Source organism: Rhipicephalus sanguineus, chromosome 8, assembly GCF_013339695.2.
Source record: "Rhipicephalus sanguineus isolate Rsan-2018 chromosome 8, BIME_Rsan_1.4, whole genome shotgun sequence".
Lineage (NCBI taxonomy): Eukaryota > Metazoa > Arthropoda > Arachnida > Ixodida > Ixodidae > Rhipicephalus > Rhipicephalus sanguineus.
This window is the reverse complement of record NC_051183.1, coordinates 64,006,191-64,028,057: the sequence shown is the minus strand read 5'-3', so window position 1 is coordinate 64,028,057 and position 21,867 is coordinate 64,006,191. Positions and strand designations below refer to the sequence as shown.

Sequence of the window (21,867 nt, the reverse complement as noted above, 5' to 3'; positions counted from 1 at the left end):
ATCCTTGTCCAATCCATAGCGGTACAAAATTTCGTGACTGCGGCCCGCTAGCCGAGGTGAGTTTGGGATACCGGACTCTATAGGAACCGTCCTTGTTAGTGGAGCAAACAAAAAAACATTTGACTACCAGTTTCGCGCTATCCTGCAATATGTTTTGATAGGATATGGCGCGCTCCCAAACACGAACTTTAGGTGAAAGATGGAAACAACACAGGCGTTTCTATAGTGTCCGTCTTTCTTCTAGTGTCCGTGTTTGTGTGCGCACCATATCCCGTCAAAATGAACGAGTAACAACTATAGCCCAATTATGCGCGCTACTACTTATGTCACTGTGGCACTCGCCGTCACTGCTACGAGTGGCGCTGGCTAACACACCCAGGGCACGTTAATACCCAATAAAAATGGACGGGGGAACGGCCGCCGCCGTAACTCGAGCATCGTATACGCATTATCCGGAGGTTGTAGGTCCGGTCCGTACCGAAGCAAGTTTTCTTTGTCCACCGTAATTCATTTCTATTTATCTCATAATTACCGCACTGCTGTTAAAAGCTACAAATGTTGCCCCCCGTGCTTTCATTGTCTGTTGGCCTCTTTAGGTTGTGTCTAATATACACGCACGGCATTTGAAGCCACGTACGAATTTCTCGAAGCAAAGCTTTCCCGTTTTTCGAAAAATTCGTCCTGGCCTGGTATTGGAACCCGGGACCGACACGTCTGAGAGGAGGTCGCCCTGCCATGTGGAAATCATCTGGGGACCAGGAATCTAGCAGACCTGAGCTCGGGAACAATTCCACAAGTCTAAGCGCACGGACACCTTCCTTCACTCAGGTGGCTTACTTCCCCAAAAACTTATTTGCCCTTAATACCTTGATTTAGTTGAGTCTTCATCTTTGCGGGGCACATAAGCAATCTTATAACGACGACGACGAAAAAAACACATGCGACAGCGGCAGTCTTGACGCATGTGTTTCGTTCGTCCTCTTCGTTTGCGCTGTATGTACCCTGTAATCAAAATCAGAACCAGAAATGTTTTTATTTTCCAACGAAATCGTTGGGGGTCCTTCAGGAGAAAAGCTGCGCTATACAGCTTGAATGTGTCTGAAGGCCCTCACGTGGCAACGGTAAAGCTACAATGAGCATGTATACATATATTCAACATATATGCTTTATATTACACTATTTCAGTGCAACTAAAAAATTGAAGCATGTAGAGAAACATTTGTTTTCTCACACGAACACACAGTATCTAAACAATACAGAAATCTATTACACTCAATGATAGACAATGTCAAAATACATTGTTATACATCCGAAAAGCAGTAAAAATAACACAAGAAAAGGACTACAAAAACTCACAGGATCCCTTATGCGTGCGCCTAAGACGGTTCGAATGCGAAAGTCGTTTTCTTTTCCTTCGCGGTCGATGTATTTATCATGCCCTGCACACCTCCTGAAGGTTTCTGCACCTACCGTGGTTATGCACTGCCTCCGTGATCGGCCAACTTTTGACCAAGCGACGATGACATGTCATGACGTCATCATATGATGTCATAGTGATGTCATGATGACGTCATAAACGCCACAAATTTTGTCGATCTGTGATCTTTGACCAAGCGACGATGACATGTCATGACGTCATCATATCACGTCATAGTGATGTCATGATGACGTCATAAACGCCACAAATTTTGTCGATCTGTGACGTCACGATGACGTCATCACGGGATGATAATTTTTTGCGTCGCTCGTGTTGACGCCGACGCTACGGGACGCCGACGGTATCGCGCTTGATGAGGAATCTAAAGCTTTTGCTTTAACCTGCACAATACGCTGGTACACTTATCAATAATGTGATGGTACAATGCGAGCGTGTATTGCTTATAGTTTGCCTTCTCGTTTACCGGGCACAGGTTCGCCCAAATAGGAAGTTTAGTCTTGAACAAGCCGACTGCTACCCAGCACCTCCACCAGATGTCACGGGGTCGTGACGTGGACGCAAGCAGCAGCCGGCTTCTTCAAGACTAAGCTTTTTATTTGGGCGAACTTGTGCCCGGTAAACGAGAAGTCAAACTACGAGCGATACGCGCTTACAATGATAGCGGCGAACAGAACGTCGGACGTCGATATTATGCTCTGCAGTAAGGCGCGTCGGCGTTTATACATGCGGCATCGAACAGTCCAGACTTATCGCTGGTGGCCGCGTTAGTTCCAGAATAGACTCAGCTGTTCGGGCTTCCACGCTCAATCTTAACAGATGATCGTAAAATAACCTGGAACGTTCCCAGACATTCTGGCGCGGCTTGCGCAAGGCAGCAGTAAAACATGTAAAGGGGCGGTAACATAAAACATAAAAAGAAAGGAGCGCGTGTGGCAATACGATGATTTGCCGTACTCACTAGGATCAGTTCGTTGAGTGAGTGCTCGTGGATGTGGTCCTGCTGCGCCCTCATCCACTTTTTCTCCTGCGCGACGTCCCAGAGGAGCGTCGCCTTGGCCACCTCTGCGGTGATGTTGGGAATGCCGAGGCTGAAGAGGGCGTCGCTCATGTACAGCCTCCAGGCCCGCTCATCGTAGACGCGAGACGTGCCCGCGTAGAACTTCTTCCTCACCGACATGCCGACTTCCAGCACGACGCGGGCCTCGCGGTTCTTCTCGATCACGCTCAGCTTCAGCAATGTGCTGACGCCCTGCGAGGTTAAGTCAACCAAATTACGGTGTACGTGGTGGCAAAAACATACTAGAGCATTTTTAACAGCGCCGCGGTAACGATGGCATTCCTCTTCGCGCTACCACTACATGGCATTAACAGAGTCCTCTTAGCGTACCACAATCTGACAGCTCATAAGGCGAAAACCTTAGATGACTGATCAAATGCGAAAGAAGACCATCGGCGTCCTCGAAAAACAAGGCGGAAGCAGGATAGGACGCCAGGATAAGATAACCTCTTCTCGGTCGATGTATCGACTCTTCCCAGCCCTCCTCCGAAAGCTTTTTGCATCGAACGTTGTTTCGCACTGTCTCCAGGACCGAGGGCACTACAAGCTTTCTGCACCTCACTAGGTTTTGCACTGCCTCCGTGGTCGGCCCACCTCTGACCAAGCGACGATTCCATGCGATGATGATCACATGACGTGACATCGTGTGACGTGATACTGACGTCACGATTTTTAGCGATCTTTTAGCGCGTGATTATGATCATTGTTCACCACACTTGTTGGAGCCGCCGACGCGGGACGCCGAAGGTCAATTTTCGCGCTTGATGAGGCATCTATGACTTTCGCCTTGTTTGTTCCTTTTTCCGGGGCTGACTTTTAGGCCCGGGTCCCAGCGGTCCTAAAGCAAGTGCCTTGGCCACTAGGCTACGCGCCCAAGGAAAAAGAAAATCAGTTGGGAAGCAGTACGCTTGCTATGGGCACTTCATTGAAATATTTTGTGTTGGCAGACTAAAGGCGATGTGCTGAACAACGCTTCAGGTCAATACCAGGAATTACACAGTTGAGGAAACTTCCTACTTCGAGAAACTTGAGTTCATAACCCGTGTTTCCGTGATCGCGTGTTGGTCTTTTCGTTGGGAAGTTCTACACGCTGACGATCGAACGGTCGACATGAAAGGGACCATGCCGACTCAGCCCGAAAATAGCGTGCCGGGGACGGCTACTACCTATAGTAAACCTGAACGCTTACGTTAGGAGGGGGCATTGCGCGATGCGAAAGAAAGAAGGAAAGAAAGCTCACGCACGCCCACGCCAAACTTCGCTTGCGTCCATTTCCCCGACAGAGGAAGGGCTCGTGAATTTTTTAACAGCGAAGCTGTGGTTTAAGCCTGGCAAAACTTCGTTGTCGTCCCGCATTAATTGGTTCAGCGAAGAGCCCAGCCTAGCTATGCCACGGTACGCAAAGCCAAGAATGGGGCATAGTATAATATAGTAAATGGGGTGTGAAAGAGAAGTAGCCCGTTTTCTGTAGAAGGTATTCAAGATGCGTAAATTATTGCGTTCTGCAAACTCTACTAGTAACTCCCCTCTGGCGTTTCTAGAGCCGATGCCATATTCCATATTCGTAAGTGGACGTGGAGGAGTCCTAATGGCGAAACTAAAAATGAATTAGACTTCATAATGTGCGGCCACCCGGGCATTGTACAGGATGTGGAAGTAGTTAACAAGATCCGATGCAGTGACCATAGAATGGTAAGATCTAGAATACAACTTGACGTGAGGAAGGAACGGCAGAAACTGACACGCAAGAAGCCGATTAATGAACTAGCTCTGAGAGGGAAAGTTCAGGAATTCAGAGTTTCACTTCAGAATAGGTACGCGGCTTTAACCGAGGAAACCGACCTTAGCGTTGACGCAATAAATGATAATCTGACTAGTATCATCAAGGAGTGTGCAGTGGAAGTCGGGGGTACAGTCGTTAGACAGGATACTGGTAAGCTATCCCAAGAGACGAAAAACCTCATTAAGAAACGTCAAGCTATGAAAGCCTCAAATGCAACAGACAAAATAGAGCTGGCGGAGCTTTCGAAGTTAATCAATAGGCGTAAAGTAGCCGACATAAGAAAGTATGATATGGAGAGAATTGAGCATGCTCTAAAGAACCGAAGAAGCCTCAAAGCTATGAAGACAAAACTGCGCATAGGCAAAAACCAGATGTATGCATTAAGGGACAAGGATGGCAAGGTCACAACCAATATGGATAGAATAGTTGAGGTAGCGGAAGAGTTCTACAGAGATCTGTACAGCAGCCGAAACAGTCAGGATGATAACGTAAGAAGGAGTAATAGCGCAGAGGAATCTGACATCCCACCAGTATTGACAGGAGAAGTAAAGAAAGCCCTAAAGGGAATGCAAAGAGGCAAGGCAGCTGGTGAGGATCAGGTAACATCAGACCTGTTGAAAGACGGTGGAGAGATTATGTTAGAGAAACTGGCCACCCTGTATACGAAGTGCCTCTCGACGGGGAGGATACCAGAATCTTGGAAGAATGCGAACATCATCTTGATCCATAAGAAAGGGGAAGTCAAGGACCTGAAAAATTACAGGCCCATAAGCTTACTGTTCGTTGTCTACAAGCTATTTACAAAAGTAATTGCTAACAGAATTAATACGACATTAGAGTTCAATCAACCAAGGGACCAGGCAGGATTTCGTACAGGATTCTCAACAATAGACCATATTCATACTATCAATCAGGTGATAGAGAAATGCGCGGAATACAACCAACCCCTATACATAGCCTTCATAGATTACGAGAAGGCATTTGATTCGGTGGAGACATCAGCGGTCATGCAGGCACTGCGGAATCAAGGCATCGACGAAGCCTATATAAACATAATGGAAGAAATCTACAGCGGATCCACAGCCACTATAGTCCTCCATAAAGAAAGCGACAGAATCCCAATAAAGAAGGGCGTACGGCAGGGAGACACGATCTCTCCAATGTTATTCACCGCGTGTTTACAAGAGGTTTTCAGGGCCCTAGATTGGGAAGAGTTAGGGATAAGAGTTAATGGAGAGTATCTCAGTAACCTACGATTCGCTGATGACATTGCATTGATGAGTAACGCGGAAGACGAATTACAGCTCATGATTACTGAACTGGATAGGGAAAGTAGAAGAGTAGGTCTGAAATTTAATATGCATAAAACTAAAGTAATGTGGAACAATATTGGCAGAGAACAGCGCTTTGCGATAGGTGGCGAGACACTGGAAGTTGTAAAGGAGTACGTCTAGTTAGGACAGGTAGTAACCGCGGAGACGAACCATGAGAGTGAAATAACTAGAAGAATAAGGATGGGTTGGGGCTCATTCGGCAAGCATTATCAAATCATGAATGGTAATCTACCACTATCCCTCAAGAGGAAGGTATATAACAGCTGCATCTTACCGGTACTTACCTACGGAGCAGAAACCTGGAGACTTACAAAGAGGGTTCAACTTAAATAGAGGACGACGCAGCGAGCGATGGAAAGGAAAATGATAGGTGTAACCTTAAGAGACAGGAAGAGAGCAGAGTGGGTCAGGGAACAAACGGGGGTTAAGGACATCATAGTTGAAATCAAGAAGAAGAAATGGATATGGGCCGGGCACGTAGCACGTCGGCAGGATAACCGGTGGTCATTAAGGGTAACTGACTGGATTCCAAGAGATGGCAAACGCGTGAGGGGGAGACAGAAAATTAGGTGGGTAGATGAGATTAAGAAGTTTGCAGGTATAACGTGGCAGCAGAAAGCACAGGACCGGGTTGATTGGCGGAACATGGGAGAGGCCTTTGCCCTGCAGTGGGCGTAGACAGGCTGATGATGATGATGATGATGATGATGAAAGAGAAGTGAGGGAAAAGGGTAAAGCTTAGCAGCATTGTATAGTATAGTATAGTATAGTATAGTATAGTATAGTATAGGGTGGGACAGAGAAGTGTGTGGGATATGGAGGGAACGAAGTTGAGGAGACGATGAATCATAGCATAGTCATGTGTAGTACTGTGTAGCGAGAGGGTCGGAAAGGAAGTGAGGGTAAGGAGGAGTGATGTGAAGGTGAGAAGGAGGCAAAGGAGGAGAGGAGACGGTTAAGCATAGCAAAGCCAAGTACAGTATAGTATAGCAAGGAGCGAGAATGGGAAGGAGGTTGAGGAGGAGCAACGTGTGAGGGTGAGTTAGATGGAAAGGCCACCAGGTCCGCTGTTTCCCGAGGCTTTGCACCACTAGCGTGCAACTGCCGCGATTTTATTTCCCTTAGTCCTCAGTTTGCGCCACAGATGTTTCGCTAAATAAAGAACCGTTTAGGATCGAGTACCTGGGACAGCGAGAGACGAATGATGAAGTAGAACAGGAAGATGGGGTCCGTGTTGTGATCGAGCCACTCGGTGAAGCTCAAGTCCAGCAGGTACAGCGCTTTGCGCACGCGCACATCCGTCGGCATGGGCGTCGTGTGGAACTCGATGCAGGAACGGTAGTAGAGGATCAGGTTTCGGTACGGCGCGAAAGCCGACGTGTGCAGGCTGACCGTGGAAAGCGTGCGATTCATCAGATTCAGCAGGATCCCGTTGAGGGCGGTGTGAGCGCTGGATTCGAAGTTTGTGGACGCCCAGCCTCCGCAGGAGTAGCTGCCGACATTTAAAGCGGTAAAAGGCGAGAGTCAAACGAGAGCACTCGGGATCACACGAGAACGACGATTTTCAAGGCGACCAGTAGCTTGGTGTAACAGCGGGGTTGTTTAAGCTCGAGCTTCGACCTCAAGCTGTGTGCAGGAAACTGCGCCGAGCGTCTCTGCGCATTGCATAGCGACCCCGCGTCGCGGCTGGGCCTAGTGGAAACGCAATAAATCGGCCCGCGCGCGCGTTCTTTGTCCTCTTCTTCATCTTTTGCTTCGCTCCTTGAGCACCTGCGACCGGCGCTACCGCTGCGCCGATCTGTCCGACGTGGGGTGCAATAACTCGGGTAGGCGAGAGAATGAGCACGGAGTGAGAAAGAAAGAAAGAAAGAAAGAAAGAAAGAAAGAAAGAAAGAAAGAAAGAAAGAAAGAAAGAAAGAAAGAAAGAAAGAAAGAAAGAAAGAAAGAAAGAAAGAAAGAAAGAAAGAAAGAAAGAAAGAAAGAAAGAAAGAAAGTGAGAGAAATAGAGAGAAAGAAAGGAAACAAATATAAAAAGAGAAAGACAGATAAGGAAATAGAGAGAGGAAGAAATTGAAACAAACAGACACAAAAAGAGACAGTAAATACAGAGCAAGACGAAGTGAAAGAAAGAGATAGAGAGAGAGAAAAAAATGAAGAGAGCTATATAGAATGAGAGAGGAAACGTGAAAAAGAGAAAGAAAAACAAAGAGAAGAAAGACAAGATACAAAGAGGGAGCAAGAGAGACAAAGAAATAGAAAGAAAAAGAAAGAGAAAAGATATAATAAACAGAAAGAGAGAAAGAAAGATAGGAAGAGAGACAGATACATAGACACAAGGAAGGCCAATGGCGGCAGTTCAGCTTCAGGTTTCTATTATAAAAGCGCGATGCCCTAACCGCAAGCGTGTGGCACAGGCGTATGCTTCATTAAGCGAAATGCAGGGTCTCTTCTTTTAGATAATGCAGATATTTTATCAATATGCTGTCACGTTATCGCAGCCGTAGGTCAGAAAAAAATGGGCGCTCACTTAGACTCACTCAAGAAATATACTTCGCTCTTAGGGCTCACTCAGATTCAGGCTCACCACAATTTTCCTCAACCAGACTCACTGGGAATCAAACTAACCAGAATATTACTCACCCTGACTTACCCACACTCGTATTCACGGCTCGATCTGAGACTGTGTGAGTCCACTCATGAGTGCGTTAGCGTAAAATTAGCTTTTTCTAACATGGTGTCAATGCTTTTTTTTACCGCCAATATCTCCATAAACAGTGATCTGCGTGGCCCCTTCTGAGCTCGTACCTTCAAACACGAGTCATCAGTGGTTGCATTCCAGTAAGGACATTTATATGAAATACGCGACTCAGATACTTTTATCAGAAACTTCTCATGAAAGAGCTCGCGGGGAGAGTATTCCCCTCCCCCCCCCCCCCCCCGCTCCCAAACTAACGCCTGTCATCAGTAAACATTGAGGTGGCGCACGAAGGCTAGTCCGCTGACATACGTTTGAATACGCGTGAGTATAAACGTGAGCCGATACAAAGCTGACAGTAATGCTCAAGACGGATAGATAGGACGATAGGTCGGCAAAATAAAAAATGTGCAGCTCACTCAGACTCACTCAATAATATTTTACGCTTAGGGCTCACTCGGACTCAGACTCACCAATACTTCAGTCTGCCCCATACTTTGACTTAATACTAGTTAATAAGAAGGCGGGCGCTGCGATGAACCTTCGCCCCCCCCCCCCCTGAAGGGAAACTGCGCACGCCTATGACTGTCACTATAAATTAGGGATCAGAAAGCTCAGCCCCACGTTATCTAGTAAGCAGTACAACGTCCCGTAAAACATATATTCCACATTCTAGAGGCGCTGGGATACACAGTGGATGAAATCCTGAACTTGTATGCAGAGGAGATAACGAAAACACGGTGATATTCGTGAGAACAAAAGCAGCGAAAAGATGGTTTTCAACGGGTAACGGTAAAAGCGTCGGGTATAGAAATAAACATGTCGACAAAGAACAAAGGGGTCATAAAAAGATGGAGGAGAACGCTACAGTCGGATACAGCTTAAGAAGGCGGAAGAGGTCACTCCCACATGACCAAAGCGCGGAGGCCGATTGCCTCCGTGACTAAAACAATGGTCCAGTTCACGATGTTCTCCGGCGGCGAGGACACCGACCGTCGAGCTTATGAAGTCAGCCTGTGTGTGCTCGTTGGTGCCAGCTTAATTGTGTGCATCCCTCTTTGAGGTAGAATGGCCGATGCCTTCTAAGCTTGTACCCTACTACGGAATGCAATACACACTTGAAAATCTGATAACAATGAGTCTGTGAGACTGTTTTGCTGCCGCCCCGTTCGAAGGGACATACCCATAGACATCGCCATAAAAAAAAATTACAACTCCGTACCCTGTCGAGAAGATGTACGTAAGCAAAGCTTATCGTTGGTGCGCCTACTGTGCCTCGTACTTGTCCATGTAGAGAAACATTATAAAGACAATTAAGGGCATAACCGGGAAAGCTCCGTGTTCCCTCAACTCGGGATCGCCAGCTCTTCGCTGACGTGTGGCCTCGGTTTGAGCAGCCCTCGCGAAGGGGTCCCCACATCGACGATCAGCGTTTTCCCGGGCGAGTTCTCGCTGCCGTTGATTAAACGCCGCCTGCTCCTCCGTGGAACTCAAGACGCGCGGCCGTGCCGTCCCAACTGGGATACTGATCCGAGGCGATAGAAGACCTGCCGAGCGAGCGCGGCCCCTTTTCCTTCCCTTTCCCTCCGCGCGACTCACCAAATGAGCCACAATGACGGCAGCGGTGACGTCATCCGGCAGCGGCGCAGCTGGATCCCTGGCCAGCAGGTTTATTTACAACACATTCCTCACACACGCTCTGCTCAAGGAGCAACTGGTGTTTAGGTGTGACTACTACAACGGCGACGCTTTACTTGAAAAATATTACTGCAGTTTCGCGCTGGTGGTGCCAAGCCTGAAGGAACGGCGGAGCTTGGTGGCCTTCCTTAGCATAGCAGTCTAGCCAATCCTAGAGATGGCCAGTTAAGCCAAGACATAGCCACATGAACATAGAGAGGGGCTGCTAAACCTGGGAAAAAGTTGAGGCTCTGCCCCTCTACTTCTATCTCACTATTTCCCTCTCTCTGTCAATTAATTTTTATTTTTTTATTTCTCTCTCTCTACTTCGTTCTGCAATTTCTTTCTCTCTTTCCCATTCTTTCTCCTTCTTTCTATTTCTGCCTATCTTTCTTGTTCGCTAACACATAGCAACGCAATCATATGGTTCCCATAATTGCTTGTTCAGCTAGTGCACATGTACAGCCGAGAGGTTACAACGCTCGCATTCGGACCGTGTGTACCCGGGTTCGAATCCCGCATCGCGAAGAAAATTTATTTCGTTGCATTTTTTTATGTTCCCTCTCCACTTTTCTTCTTTTCCTTCCTCCAACGCGTTGCTAGGCGACACATGGTGACGTCTTCGCTCAACCGAGATTGCGAACATTAACGGGACCAAGCTCGAGCTTAAACAAACGCCGCTGTTAATATCAGCGTTGCGCAAACGTCACTGCGCAATACCGCAATACAGGGCACGTTGAAACTCGCGAAACAACATCGGCAACACTGCTCACTGGTAGAAGTTGTTACACGGGTGCAGCTCGCGTCCCTGCTTGACGCTGCTGGAGTAGAGCATGCCGTCGGACAGAGTCTTGGCCTTGACGCAGCCGGGCGACGAGCAAGGGTTCACCTTGAGGATGGTGCCGTTGGTGAGCGCCTCCAGCGGCTTGGTGTACAGGAAAAGGCCAGCCAGAACGAGCAGCCCCAGAAGGCCCAGCATGGCAAGCGCCGCAAACAGCATGCTCCGGCCTTCCTCCTCCTCGGGCTCCTCCTTCCCAGCCTCTGGCTTCTCTCCGGCCGGCTCCGGTGGATATTCGGGAAACATGTCGACGCCTGCAATATACGACGCTACCTTATAGGGACCCTAAAGAGCAAAACGATTTTTCTCATATTAGTAAAGCACTCTTTCGCGATACCAAAAAACACCACGCTTGCTGCGAGAAGACGCTTCGTAAGCGAGAAAACACGTAAAAACAAAATGTGGGTGGCGACGCTACCTTGAAGTTTCCGGCGCATTCTCCGTGACGTCACATGTTTTGACGGCGCCTACTAGGGAATACATAATTCCTAATCGGTAAAAATGAAGTACATCGTCCTCTGAGGGGCCATAGACTTAACATACCAAGTTTGGGGTAATTTTGTTGAGCCAATGGCGCCAAAATACGATAAGTACACTTTGAAATCCGTGACGTCACGCGGGAAGATTTCGGCGCGAAATTTAAAAATGAAACTTTGAACTCGATCTTCTCCTCTATTAATAAACTTATGATGGCGAAATTAACGACATTAGAGTTCTCAGAGCACAATTTATCACTCTAAACCAATTCATTGTTTCTCTTTAGTGTCCCTTTAAGGAGTAATTACACGATTTTAAGATAGCGCAAAAGGGACATTTTACGCTTCCTTAATTGCTATGCAGTGTTAACGCTCTCCTCACACCGGAGTCAGGCAGGTGTAAAATAATTTGCTTTGATTTTAAAGCTTTCGTCGCTGAGAATATGCAAGCTAGCCTCGCCGCGACGGACATTATCCCGATGAGTCAACACAGTTCCACTGAGTTTGCGAATTCTCCGTCCTGCGTGCAGCCTAAATTGCAGAAATCACTGTCGGGGTCGCTAAACGACAATTCACTCGTCGTTGTTTACGTGCACCATGAGCAGATGACAGATCTGCCGCTATAACGTCGCGAGTTGCTGTCTCCCCGTGAGGTCACACTGCGATGACATGTCACTGAGCAGCCGCGCCCTCGATATTGAAACCGAAAGTTTTTTTTTTTTTTAGGTAGCGGTATTAAAAATATATTCGATGCATTCCCAGACACCACAATACTCTTTTTAGTGTTACCAACACCAGTGTTTTTATTCAGAGTGAAAGTAAAAAATATTTAAAATTATTGTCAAAACTCCTTCTAAGGGCCCCTAAAAACCTCCGATAATTTTATTTAACATTTCAAGTAAACGTGCCCATCGAGCTCAGAATGTTCTCACGAGCAACACTGCCAAACGCGGCAGCACTACGAGCCGCGGACAGGCCACTAATTCCAAGGAGTGATCCCTTGTCCCCTCCAGGCCTTTCGGTATCCCAAGCGCAGGCCGTGACGTCAGCATTCACGTCTGCTCATGTCATCAGCAAAAAATGAACCCGCTTCTCTGCTCGCATGTACACTGTTAAAGGGAACACTTCCGTGCAGGGCATGTTTGGATTACGCACTCTTGCAAAAACATAGTGGCTTAGGTTTGCATAAAACTACAGGTTGCATAAAACTACGCAAACTGACGGATCATACTGAAGTTCTTTAATAAAAGCAGGTTTCGTGCCAAGTATGTACTTTCCGTGATGTTTTGGGCCCCGTTTAGGATAATGCGACTTTCGGATAATACGTTTTTATTTTCAATGCGCGTGAAAATCGTATCAACGAGATTCCACAGTATTGTACTTATCGACACCATGATTAGGCGTAGTATAGCGTACATTTCGCTCGTGAAGTAGAATAAACGTTCTAGTTTAAACGTCTTGAATACTAGTGAGGTGTTCAATTCTGGTGTTAAACTCGTCCTGCTGCAATGTTAACTGCGGTTAGTAGATGAAATTGTTTGAGCGTTTTGCCAGCGTCTTTGGACGTTCGTGCGGTTTCGTTGCCTTTCGTGATGCGGGTCTGCCGTCACCAATCCTGCATTCTCACGCTCCGGAGGTTCGGAGCATGCAGTGCGTGAGACTTCTCAAATACAGCAGAGGCACAGCCCCTAAGGATAGGTTTTAATCACGGAGGCCGTGTGCGCAAACATAGACAAAGTTGCCGACTAAAACTGCAGGAGGTAAGTCCGGCGATACGGTCGCCCAGCTACACCAGATATTACACTTAGTAGATGAATTTATGTGATGGTGTTGCGTTGCTTGGGTTCAGACGACTCTGGCAGTTTCATTGCTTGTCCCGACTCGGGCGTCTTTCCGACAATTGCAGTTCCTGATAGCAATTAAACGGAGGTGTACCATGGCCTACAAGATTCGCTCTATCATAGAGTAGGCTGCGAAAAATTGCTCAAAGAAACTATGACTTAGAAATAACCCTACTACAATATTCCGTTTTTCAAGCCTCCCAAACAACGTTTGGACACACTAGGCAGAAAAGGGCACCGTCAGAAAATTATTGCGACGGTCAGCAGGCCCTCGTGTGGCCTGCTGAGATGTGCTACTTCGGACTATGCATTTATCGCTTACGGGCTGCGGCTATTCCTTTATGCATTGAGGTACGTGAGATTTCTTACGTTCTACCACCTACGCGATCCGCCTGCCATTACAAAGCGCATGAAAAACTCATTTGAAATGCATGTAATTCAATGCTATGAGGATCAGCTTGGAGTCACTACATCTGATTACACGGCGTCTGAGACCGGCGCAGTTTACTCATCGTTTTCCATGCAAAGTGAAGCGAACAGCTGAAGGAAGCTTCGTATTTCAAATGTATAAATCTTTACTGATTATTTGATTGATTAAAATTACTCACAGCAAACGTAAGTCTTCGCCACTCAACTTCAGCTCCTGTCGATATTCTACACCTAGTTGTGTAATTTCGGTGTTTTCGAGCGGCGCCGCCGCAATGCACGATGCTTTATTACTTTTTTGTGTGTGAATTATACGCATGCATTAGACAGACAAAAGCAATTCCAAACCAAAAGAAGTCAAACTTCTTTAGGAGATAAGTGAGGGATACTCCACAATCTTAGCTGGTAAAAACCCACTTTAGGCTATCATGTAGGTACCCTTACGGGCTTCCTAGAAAGAAAAAATGCTTAGGAGTTTGAAGATCTCACGGTCTTCCACTGTGAGTGAGTGAGTGAGTGAGTGAGTGAGTGAGTGAGTGAGTGAGTGAGTGAGTGAGTGAGTGAGTGAGTGAGTGAGTGAGTGAGTGAGTGAGTGAGTGAGTGAGTGAGTGAGTGAGTGAGTGAGTGAGTGAGTGAGTGAGTGAGTGAGTGAGTGAGTGAGTGAGTGAGTGAGTGAGTGAGTGAGTGAGTGTGAGTGAGTGAGTGAGTGAGTGAGTGAGTGAGTGAGTGAGTGAGTGAGTGAGTGAGTGAGTGAGTGAGTGAGTGAGTGAGTGAGTGAGTGAGTGAGTGAGTGAGTGAGTGAGTGAGTGACTGAGTGAGTGAGTGAGTGAGTGAGTGAGTGAGTGAGTGAGTGAGTGAGTGAGTGAGTGAGTGAGTTGAGCAGTGAGCGAGAGCTGCCAGCTTACCGATCTTTAGGCTCACCTGCTGCATTTTGTCCCCATTCAGGCTTCGCTTGCGTTTCCCCCGTCGGTGTTTTGGATCCTTTCACCGAAGCTTGAGCCGATGACTTTGGAGAAACCGTGCTCTTCGCCGAGCTTGGCTTGGAAGCAGCACTCGCCGAGCCTTAGAAAATCAACGATGAACAATTCGTGAAGATCGCACGAGAAGGAGCAATAGTTGGTTTTACTAATTCGAGTACGCCGCACTGTACACATCACTGGAAAACCAAGAGCAGTGTAGGACGAAGCAAGACACATGTTTGCACATGTCATTCCGTGTCTGCTTTCGTCCTACAATCGTCTTCATAGGCGTGCGCGCAGATGAGGAAGGGGCATTGGTGGGGGGGGGGGGGGGGGGGGTGACAGCCGCTTCCCCCCTCCTAATCATCTGAATAGGGTGCCAAGTCCTCCCCATACCATCATTTAGTCGGACCTTTCCCTTCGTAGTTCAGGGTTATAGCTACGCAGGTTTTTGGCGATAATGGCAACCGAGAACTCTGACGTTGCGTTCCATGAACTGCTTACTTCCCACTTTTACCCCTGGAAAGGCAGAGACCAAAGTCAGGCCGTTGTGAGAAGTACGGTATAGTTTTTTTTTTTTTTTTTACATATATGCAAAGCTTTTCTTTTGGACACAACCAACGAAGAGGGTGTGGAGACTCTACGGTGATAGTTCCCCCGTCTTCCCCCCCCCCCCCCCCCATTGCATAACCTTGTGTGTGCCTATGATCGTCTCAGCTTCTAGTGACCAATGTAACTGAACTTACTTGGGTAATAACAATTTATGACCAAATTATCACTATCATTTGCATCAATAAAATCAGTTTAAGCTTTAATTTCGCCCGTTCCAATAGACAGAAATATGATTATCCCCTCGAGTCTGAGTTGTCTTTGTCACTGCGTCGCAACGGTCACAATTTCATGGCCAGTGTCATCGTCATGACCATAGTGGATCTTATAATGTAACGCGTTTTTATTTGTGATCGGTGTTAAGCTCATATTTTTTCGAAGTAGGGTTTCTTGAAAGGCACTCACTTTCGGCAATCTTCGAAGTTTTTGTGGGCGTCTCTGGCTTGGCTGTGAATACAAAGAAATCACGGCATTACGGAAACTGGAAGCATTGAGTCTGGTAAATAACTACACTGAAATCACATTCAGTTGGGATTTAAGTAAGCTCGAGGTTATGCGTAGTGTGAAAACAAACTAACGTTACTGTACCAGGGATACTCCTGTAGTCCTGTCATCAGCCTATGATTGTAATTCTCAAAATTCAAGAAAAGTAATGTTTCTAGCGCATCGAAAGCCCGACCATGAATATCTCATGACGGTTGTCACCTTCATGACACTGTTCATCAAACTAGATGGTTGGTCATGACACTAGATGGATGGTCATGGCAATAGATGGTGACACTACATGGTCATCTTCATGACAATAGTAAATCTTGCATGTAAAGCTGTGATTGGTCAAGCGAACCGTACATTCTGTGTGTATCATAATATTCAGCTCACAATTTACCAAAGTTAGTTTTTGTTTGTTTGGGGGGTGCGGTCACTCACTTTCGGTTATCTTCGAAGACCTCGAAGGCGTCTCTGTCTTGGCTGCGAATACAAAGGAATAACAGTGTTACGGAAGCTGAAAGCATAGACACTGGGCAATAACGACTCTGAAATCACATTCATTTGCGTTTTAATAAATTTGAGATCTTGCCTAGCATAAGAACCAACCGCCGTTACAGTACCTTAAGGAGAAGCATCTGTTTCCGCCACATCACAACTACGACTGTGAATATTGAGATAGCGTTAAAGAGCTCGTTTGACAGAGATTCCGGTGTCGGCGTCGGTGTCGGCATCGGTATCGGTACCGGTGCCATTGGTTGTGAGCGAAAAATCATCGTCTTGTCCGTGACCGAAAAATCGAGAAAGACGCAAATAAAATAAATAACGAAATCTTCGGTTCGAGTGAGAAACGAACATTAGCCGTCTGCGTGGCCGGCAGGTGGCAAGCAGGCTTGAAAGTGCTTCGGAAAAAAACACTATGAATGTAACCTAGTGGAAGGAGTCTCCTTAACGCATGAAATACTGCGTGGCAGAAGCGTAGAATTGCGCCAGGTCTCAAAGCATGTGAAATGAGCAACGAGTGGGTGCTTTAAAGGCCCACCCATTACAAAGCGCATCAACAAAGTGAGCAGCTGCGTAGGTTTTCGTGTTGCCTTACGTACGCGTAGTGGGCCATTCGCTGACTCAAAAGGAATTATGGCGTAGTGGGCAATTCGCAACTGTACTTGCAGTAGGCATTCTAGGATAGTTTGAAACGGCCAATGTTACGCGCAGTCGTTTGTTTCCTTACGGCACGGTTGAGGCATGCGCCCAGAACCGAAGCGAGGCTAGCAATTGAGAAGACGATGCGCACGGGGCCCGATTACGCTATCGCGTTCTACTCTTGAAGACGCAGTTCAAGCTTCCTCCAAGTTTTTTTCATGACCATAGTGGATCTGGCATTCTTAAGCGTTCCTATTTGTGACTAGTCACGACAATCCCACGTTGTGTTTGTATCATGCTATTCAGCTCCACCTAATCTGAGGGACAACTCGTAGACGAATAAAATTGCACGATTACGCTTCATGTTTAAAATGGTTAAAGGACACTTTAATGGCAGTATTTCAAATTATGTGCATCTTTCAACAGGTTGCAATACTAGAGGACGACATAGTCTTTCAATCGCTCCACATCAGCCGACTAACAATGCTTTTAAGTATTCTTTCTTTTTTCCGCGAACGATTATAGAGTGAAATGCATTAGATGAACCTAAGGTTAAAAGCAGTATAGAAACGTCCCGATAATTGCTTGCCAGATCATTATCTAAAGTTCATTGCCTTTGTATTTTGTGCCTCTCCCTTACGATTTTTCTTAAGCGAGTTATATTTATGTCCTTGCTTTATCTTGTGTTTCATACATTTCATGATACTGTTTTTGCTTAACAAGATCATTTACGTGTAATTCACCATTGTAACTCACTCTGCAACGACTCCACTGGTGTTAGCAGTATCGTCAAATAAATACATAAAATAAAAAATAATCCTCTCAAATAACTTTTTTGGGGGGTAGGGGCACTCACTTTCGGCAATCTTTGAAGACTTCGAAGATGTCTCTGGCTTGGCTGCAAATACAAAGTCGTCACAGCGTTACGGATTTTGGAAGCATAGACTGGCAAATAACTGCACTAACATCACATTCGTTTGGGATTTAACAAACTCAAGATTGTGCGTAGTATGAGAACAAGCTAATGTTACCTTACCAGGGACACTCCTGTAGCCCTATCCTCAGTCCAGGATTAAACTTTTCAGAGAAAAAAAATACAAGAAAAGCATCTGTTTCCACCCCATCACAACCAAGACCATGAATATATCATGACCAGGATCATTATCATGACCATGGTGAATCTTGCAGTGTGAAGCGTTTTCATTTGTGATTGGTCAAGTAGATCCTACATTGCGCTTGTATCACGGTATTCAGCATACAATTTTATAAAAGTACGATTTTTTAGAGGGGGCGGGGAGCATTCACCTTCTGTAATCTTCGAAGACCTCGAAGGCGTCTGTGGCTTGGCTGCGAATGCAAAGAAGTCAAAGTATTACAGATGTTAGAGGCATAGACTCTGGTAAATAACTACACTAAAATCACATTCATTTGGGATTTAACGAACTTAATATCGTGCGTAGTATGAGAACAAGCTAATGTTACCTTACCAGGGATATTCCTGGAGCCCGATCATAAAGTTATAAGTAAAATTCGCACAGAAAAAAAATTCAGGAGAAGCCACATCACAACCGCGACTATGAATATTTCATGACCATAGTGGATCTTGCATTGTTAAGCGCTCCTGTTTGTGATTGGTCACAAGGATCCGACATTGCATTTGTTTCACGATATTCAGCTCTGCCTAATCTAAAGCACATCTCGTAGAGGAATAAAATTGCACGATTACGCGTTATGATTAATATAGCTAAAGGACACCTTAATGGCAGTAAATCTAATTATGTGCATCTTTCAACAGGTTCTAATACTAGAGTAAGGCAGTCTTTTAATCGACGCACATCAGCCGACCAACAATGATCAACACTTCTTACGCAAAATTTTCTTAGACGACGGACGTGCGCCCGTCCGTGTCTGTTTCGTCCGTCGTGTAAGAAAATTTTGCGCGAGAAGTGTTGATCATGGAGTACCAACTAGCTCGAACCCACACCTTGTTAAGACTAACAATGTTTTTAAGTATTTTTTCTTTCCGCGAACGAATATAGAGTAGAATACCTTAGATGCACCAACGGTTGAAACTGACAGTATATAAATTTTCCAATTATTGCTTGCCATTTCATTATCTAAAGCTCATTGCCTTTGTATTTTGTGCTTTTCCCTTATGATTTTCCTTAAGCGAGTTGTATTTATGTTCTTGCTTTACTTCGTGTTTCATACGTTTCATGACTACTGTTTTTCCTTAGCAAGATCATACATATGTATAATTCACCATTGGAACTCACTCTGCAAGGACTTCTCTGGTGTCAGCAGTATTGTCCAATAAGTACAAAAAAAATAAATAAATAATGATTTTTCAATGAAGAAACAGCGCTAGAACAGGACGAAGACGAGAGGACACAAACTTCGTCGCTGTTTCTTCGTTCAAAAATCAGTATGTATCAACCAGCCTAATTCAAACGCTAATAAAAAAAATAGGTAATATTATCAAATAGGCTTCTTTTAAGGGGGGGGGGGGGACTCACTTTCGGCAATCTTTGAAGACTTCGAAGATGTCTCTGGCTTGGCTGCAAATACAAAGTCGTCACAGTATTACGGAAGTTGGATGCATAGACTCAGGCAAATAACTACACTAAAATCACATTCATTTGGTATTTAACAAACTCAAGATCGTGCGTAGTATGAGAACAAGCTAATGTTACCTTACCAGGGATACTCCTGTAGTCCTATCATCTGTCTATGATTATAATTCTCATAGGAAAAAATTCAATAAAGCCATCTTTTTCCGCCACATCGTACATTATGGCTCACTTATTTCGTAAAATGTACCTTGCGAGTTAGAAACCTGAGCTCAGCAAATGTGAAGTGCCGTTTTCATTACACTGATAACGAAATTGGATTTTACAGCTAGAAAGACGCAAAGCCTAGCATGTTAGTAAGGCACCGTAGCTTGAAAAGTTTTGCGCGTAAGAAATATACATGCAATGGGAACGAAGACACAAAAAGTATCATCTCTTTCTTTTAGGGGCGAAGCTCCTTAAGGCGGCACCCGTTCGTCCCTCGTAGTCGTAGTAGTAGTGCGTAACCAGTCTTACGCTTTGACCTCCAAGGTGGTGCCGGTGGGAGATTTTTCCTGTGCGTTGTTGAACAATAAAAAATTCGCAGCGTGCGCGTTAACTAAAAGCCGAATTCTTCTGTCTCTCATTCCCCATTAGCAGCCATTGGCATGTTCCAGTAGGAAACGTTAGTAGAAGTAGAAGTGTAAGTGTTAGCTAAAAGCCGACTTCTTCTGTCTCTCATTCCCATTAGCAGCCATTGTTTACCTCCAAGGTAGTGCCTGGTGAGATTTCTCCTGTGCGTGATTAAACAATAAAAATTTTGCTCAAAACGCCCTTGATTGATGAAATAAACCAACGAAAGACGCCAGATGTTTTGTAAAAGCAAAACGAAAGAACGCCAGATGTTTCTAAAGCAAAACGAAAAGACGCCAGCTGCTTAACGAAAGACGCCAGATGTTTTCTAAAGCAATGGTTTTCTAAACAATGAAAATTCACAGCGTACATGTAAAATTAAAGTGAGCTGCAAGTCGTCATAACTCATCGAACCTTTAGTATAAACGCGCCCGATCTCACGTCGGTGATGATGTACTGGGCAGAATTCACGGAAGATTCACGGTTTACCGATGAACCTCCGCAGCTTCGCCCACTCATCATCATTCACTCCGTGGATGTGCTGTGATTTTTTTTCTTGAACGATTGCCTTGCATGTCTGATTTTTCAAGCCATGAAAACCGATTTAGGTTTCACTCCGTTAATCTACAACTATATGTATATTTTCCATGAAACTAGCTGGCGATGAACATTTCAGCTGTTACAAGATCGTCTTCACTACATTTACACAAGTAGCGCTCCTTGTGATAAAAAAACAAGAAAAAGCTCTCCGATTGGACCAGTAGTTTTCGTATGGGGGTCCGCGAAGCCATTTTTGGGGGTTCTCGAAACTCGTGCTCGAAAAAAAAGCGCGTTTTTTGGAGGCGCACTATGTCCAGTAACAGCGGCCCCGTCTGATTTCTGGTACTCTTCACCGCATAACACTTTTACGTTCCGGCGGAGCTGACTTATGTTTCCCCTTCTCCATGAGGTGGCTGTAAAACTTTTTTTTTTTTGCAGTTTCCTACGGCACAGGCACGCGAGCATAATTTTTCTAGGCTTGCATATTTGAAGAGCAAACCTGGCTAGAGACAGGTTGAATATGGCTGCGCTGCAAACCGCACAACTTGTTGACAAGCTGTTGAGATCATCGAATTGGCCTGGCACTTTAGTTTGACCATTCTGTGCCAGGGAGAAATAAAATGCGCCTATTTCACGCTGCATGCTTTGTTACATGAAGATGATGCCAATTGATGATGCCATGCAGTGACGTCGTCGTGTGACATCACAGTGACGGAATTATGCACCAAATTTTGACGATCTGTGGCGTCATGGCGACGTTACGTGATGACGTCATTTCTTGAAGTCATCGCTCACTCGTGAAGGTCACGTTGGTTTTTTGGACGGCGCTCATGATACACAGCTACTTATTAAAAAAATATAATTTCGAGAGCTTACTCTTCGTTGCTTTCGCCGACTTGCTCGACGTACTCGGCCGATGAACTGCAAGCGTAAACGGGTGAGGCTCGTAAGATGCACCAAAAAGGCTTACAAATTAGCACATCAAAATGTATCGTTCTTGGCTACCATCCAATGATGGTGCGTCAAGCGTTCTTACTGCAACAAGTTTCTCATTTTCACTAGAGCAGAGTTTCTTTGTAAAATAGCCTGTGGCTCATAGCGATGAGGCATACTTCGCGAAGAACCACGAAATACAAATTAGTGATTTTCAAGCTTTTCTATTTAACTTGGTAACTCATCCTCCGATTTGCACGTCACGCCATCTTTCGGCAGCGACCGTGGCACCTCACCGTAACTGAATCGAAAATAGACGGGAAGAAATCATAATAATAATTGTTGAGGTTTAACGTCCCAAAACCACGATTTGATTATGAGAGACGCCATAGTGGAGGGCTCCGGAAATTTTGACCATCTGGTGTTCTTTAACGGGCACCTAAGTCTAAG

At 45.6% G+C, this 21,867-nt stretch overlaps 1 protein-coding gene across 1 annotated transcript; it reads right to left on the bottom strand.

The window, feature by feature from the left end:
• Nucleotides 1-849: 849 nt before the first annotated feature.
• Nucleotides 850-11,073, bottom strand: LOC119403278 (uncharacterized). The gene is made up of 4 exons (XM_049418251.1): nt 10,758-11,073; nt 6,795-7,104; nt 2,397-2,687; nt 850-1,002 (listed from the first exon to the last, which is right to left on the bottom strand). The coding sequence occupies exons 1-4, from the start codon at nt 11,066-11,068 to the stop codon at nt 850-852; spliced, it is 1,065 nt and encodes a 354-aa protein (XP_049274208.1). The 5' UTR covers nt 11,069-11,073.
• Nucleotides 11,074-21,867: the final 10,794 nt, after the last annotated feature.

Excerpts from the sequence above, each read along its gene's own strand:
- LOC119403278 (XM_049418251.1), bottom strand. The coding sequence starts at position 11,068 with ATGTTTCCCGAATATCCACCGGAGCCGGCCGGAGAGAAGCCAGAGGCT. Across the intron at positions 2,688-6,794 it reads TTCGTCTCTCGCTGTCCCAG|GGCGTCAGCACATTGCTGAA; the intron begins GTACTCGATCCT and ends TTAACCTCGCAG. Across the intron at positions 1,003-2,396 it reads CACTCAACGAACTGATCCTA|GGTACATACAGCGCAAACGA; the intron begins GTGAGTACGGCA and ends TTTTGATTACAG.